We start from the raw sequence: 4,068 nt of genomic DNA, 5'->3' as shown, positions 1-4,068 counted from the left end.
ATTATCGCTGTGGGAAGAAACTGATAAAAGAGAACAGAACAAGTCTTGTAGTGAACAACAGTCTAAGACATCAAAAGGTCATCATGCAGTATTCTATCATATGCAAACTTATATCATTAAAAGTTTATACTGACTACTAAGTACAATTCTCCATTAACAACATCACTACAGCAAAAACATTTTTTCTGAGCTAGAACAGAAAGACAAACAAAACAGGACAGAAAAATAGAAGTTATTGTGAGCAGATCAATAATTTATTTTTTTAGCTGTCTGATGAAGGCTTAATTGCTTTTTACAGTTATTTCCACAAGTGCAGAAATCACTTTTCCCACCCATTTGATGTGCTCACTCTGTGACTGAGATGACTCTTTCATAAGAGACGCATCAGGCATATACAGTGTTTGCAACTGTGAAAAACGGGTCTTTAAACATGAATAACCTGAAAAAGCCAACAGTGATGCAAAAGTCAAGTAGGTGACTTTCACCTAGTCTGATTACAGGTAAATACACATAAGTCATTCATGACAATACATACAGTACTTCTCTAGATGGCACATGAAAAGCAAACATATACCACATGCATAAAGAAAATTAAATATTTGTTCTTTGGCAGTCTACCTTCTAATTGTGCCAAGCACTCAATCACACAGGGGGGGGGGAAGCAACAAAAACAACAATTTTAACACAGAAAACTTTCCCTTTAACAGTCACATCTCTGTTGTGTCACACTGAGGATTTCACCATCACACCCCAAACGTCAAACAGTACCACTTATTTTAAGTAAATGTCCTTTAAAAACCTTCATACATATGCTATATTTTACATTTTGCGATCTAACCTATTTAACATAGGTTAGATTCTCACACAATCTCACACAAGCTTTCCTGGTTTCACAACAAAGATGACAAAGTAAGGTTACTAAAAAGAAGTACGAAATTATGTATGCATCCATTTACTTATTCATTTGAAGAAATGCTGCTGTGTACTGTGTCAGTAAAAACCACTCTATGTAAAATTTTAACACTTCTTGTGGTAGGATCAAGAATGCAAGAAAAAAAAAAACATAAACACGGCCAATTTATAGGATTTATCATTTGTAAGTTGCTGTAATTCCAAGACAAATTCATATATAGTAACACCGCTGTTTTCATTATTTTCAAGCAAGGCATTCAAATTACTTGGTGTGCTTTACTCTCATGCTGGCAATCACTATGAAAGAGCAGACAAACATTTAAACTCTTCATGCGCTTTGCAATGTCACTGCTTTGAAACACTGCATCAAAAACATCAATGTATGTAGAAATGTGTTTTATCCCTCTGGTTCTCTGTGCTGAGGTTTGCATACCATAGATTAGCTAATAAGGCAAATGAAGCCACAAGGCAGACATAGATGGCACACTAATATATGGCATCTTTGAGAATAATAACTGTTTTACAAGGTAAATCAGTTATAATAATAGAGTACTGTGCAAAAGTCTTGAGCCACCCCTCATTTCTCTTTATTTTAAAGCTATGACTGGGAAATAGGACAGCAATTTATTGAAATATGCAAACATACAGAGAAAAAACAACAAATGAGGCAAAAACAGAGTTTGTACAATTCTACTGAGTTTGAAAGTCAGTATTTGGTACGACCACCTTTATTCTTTAACACTGCCTGAACTCTCTTAGGTAAGCTTGTGTGTCATTTCTTTAAGTAGTCTGCTGATCCCCAACACTACTGGCCAAAATGTAGCCCCAAACCCTGACAGTTGACACTTGACTGTGCTGTAGACACTCGCCATTGTACCGTTGATGATTTGATCCCCCCCCAAAAAATTTGGATTCATCACTCCATCAGATTGCCACTGATTTTCAGTCCAATTCTTTTGTAATTAGACCCACCTCAGCCTTTTCTCCCCATTTCTCTTGCTTAAGAATGGCTTCTTGACAGCCACTCTTTTACTGAGACCATTTCTGATAAGGCCTCAGTGAACAGTAGATGAAATGAAGCACAAATTTCTTAAGGACACAACTTAAGAAACAGAGATTGTTCGCTAGCTATTTATGTCTGTAATTTCTTTTGTCCAATTGTCCAGTTTCCTCAATGTTTTTAAGGACACACCGAACACCATATACCAAGTTTTCTCATATAACCTTGGTGGTGCAAAAATACAATTTTATGCCTGTCAGACCGTGTAAACCTTGACATTTTTGTTGATTCGGCTAAAAAAAAAAAAAAAAGACCGGCTGGTAGCAAAACAGTTCCTAAGATACAATTTAAAATTGGTTCCTTACAAAGTTGTCTGTGATAAACACAACAGTAGTTCATCCCTTGTGTTAGGTGTCTTCCTTTAAGCTCTAGTTATTCATAGGTCAGTGTTAAGTGGCTTCGCAAACAATAAACACTCATCTAAAAATAGTCAGCTACATGCCTTGGACTGAAAACAAGTAAAAGCCAAAATCCATAGAAAAACAAAATCTGAAAGACAAGACAAGCCTGGACAACTATTGCCCAAAAAACACTTAAAAATTGCAAGAAAGTTTGGCTCCTTCGAATTAAAATAAGAAAATGAGAAGCGGTGCAAGACTTTTGCACAGTAATGTATAACAAATATATTACTGTGGATCAATAATAAATATCTTTTAAATGTACCCTGAGCAGTTAAGTTGACTTGTGCAGACTTTTTTATTAAAAAGCATAAAGCAGTAGATTTTGGCACTAAAAATAATATAATGGCACTATAGGTTATGGGACTCACTGACATAAAAGTATTTGCAGCTTATTCGTCACCCCTTATTCATCCCCAGAATCATGCATATTTTAAAACATCCAACAGTATCCACAAATAAAAATTAATAAATATAAAGAGCAATTAATCAAAAGACTGTAAAATGTAGATGTAAGTGCAATGCAAATTAATGCATGTTAGCTTAAAAAGTTAAAAACACAGGGTTAAGTATGGCTAGAGTGCATTTTTTTATTGCCCAACCCAGTCACCCCCAAAAAGACCCCCTAAATGGTACAGTTACTTCTAATAATAAGCTAATGGAAAGAATATTAACCCAAAACCACCATTATGCTTGCTGTAGAGTTTTGGGCTTTGAGAAAAAAAACGCAGTATAAGATGGCCACTAAGGCTAAGAATGGTGATGATACAATCACAGATCGGATCTTCTATTGGCTGTGAAAGGCACACAAGGATGAGGATTAGCTTAAGGATGCAAAATGAGAATTAGAAGGTAATTCTAATTCTTTGGGCGGAGGGTTTTAATCTGCAGGCAGAAGTCCTGACAAAGAGCAGGATGGAAGAGACATGAGGTTAATCTTCATTAAAATGTCACTCTACTCTCAACTCAAGCTTCTGGTGGTGCCTCCCTGCTTTTACTTGGCATGTGTGCTCAAAAGAATGTGTGCGTGTGTGCGGGCGCGTGCGTGTGTCCGGTTTTCAATTCTTTAATGCCTTCAAAGAACCCTTGTAAAGAAAGCGATCTCATCCAGGTCCACAGGGTAATCAGTGAGGTACATGGGACCTTTATCATAATGTTCCCCCTTGTAGCTTTTCCATCGTCCTGCAGGCAAGTAGATATCCCTCTCTTGCTTTCCTGGCTCCAACACTGGAGCCACCATGAGGTCATCCCCAATCAGGAACTGGGAGTCGATCTTATAGGCAGCCTCATCATCATTGGCAATCCACCAGAGGGGCCTTATGATTGGGTCTCCTGTATCAAGAACCACGTGTGCCAATTCAAGAACTTTTGGTGCCACCAGAGTTTCATGGAGCCCTGTGAACTTCTGCGCTATCTTTACCACCTGCAGATGTACAAAGACACTGGGTTAGCATGGAACAAATGCCACCTAACAGACAGCAGAGTAATTTAAAACCATCCACACTTCCTGCTTCAATTTATCCATCAAACCACATAGAAAAAGAACTGACTTACTGTTTTTGGCTTGTGATCAGTACATCAGAAATATTTGTTGATGAAAATGGCATTTTATTTATTCTTTTTTGGGGGGGGGAGAAAAATCTGATTTTCTTTAGCGCTTTATAGTGTACGGAGGTCAGAAGAAGGTAGGGCAACATT

At 37.3% G+C, this 4,068-nt stretch overlaps 1 protein-coding gene across 1 annotated transcript in view; it reads right to left on the bottom strand.

Moving 5' to 3' along the window:
* Window positions 1-677: 677 nt before the first annotated feature.
* LOC116310990 (myogenesis-regulating glycosidase-like) overlaps window positions 678-4,068 on the bottom strand; it is a 14,517-nt gene continuing 11,126 nt past the window's right edge. The window contains exon 7 of the mRNA XM_031727960.2: window positions 678-3,793. Coding sequence (XP_031583820.2) covers window positions 3,446-3,793 — 348 coding nt within the window. The 3' untranslated portion in view covers window positions 678-3,445. The remainder of the gene's footprint in view (window positions 3,794-4,068) is intronic.

This window comes from Oreochromis aureus, linkage group 12, assembly GCF_013358895.1.
Source record: "Oreochromis aureus strain Israel breed Guangdong linkage group 12, ZZ_aureus, whole genome shotgun sequence".
NCBI lineage: Eukaryota > Metazoa > Chordata > Actinopteri > Cichliformes > Cichlidae > Oreochromis > Oreochromis aureus.
The sequence above is the reverse complement of the archived record's forward strand: the minus strand, read 5'-3'. Positions and strand labels throughout refer to the sequence as shown.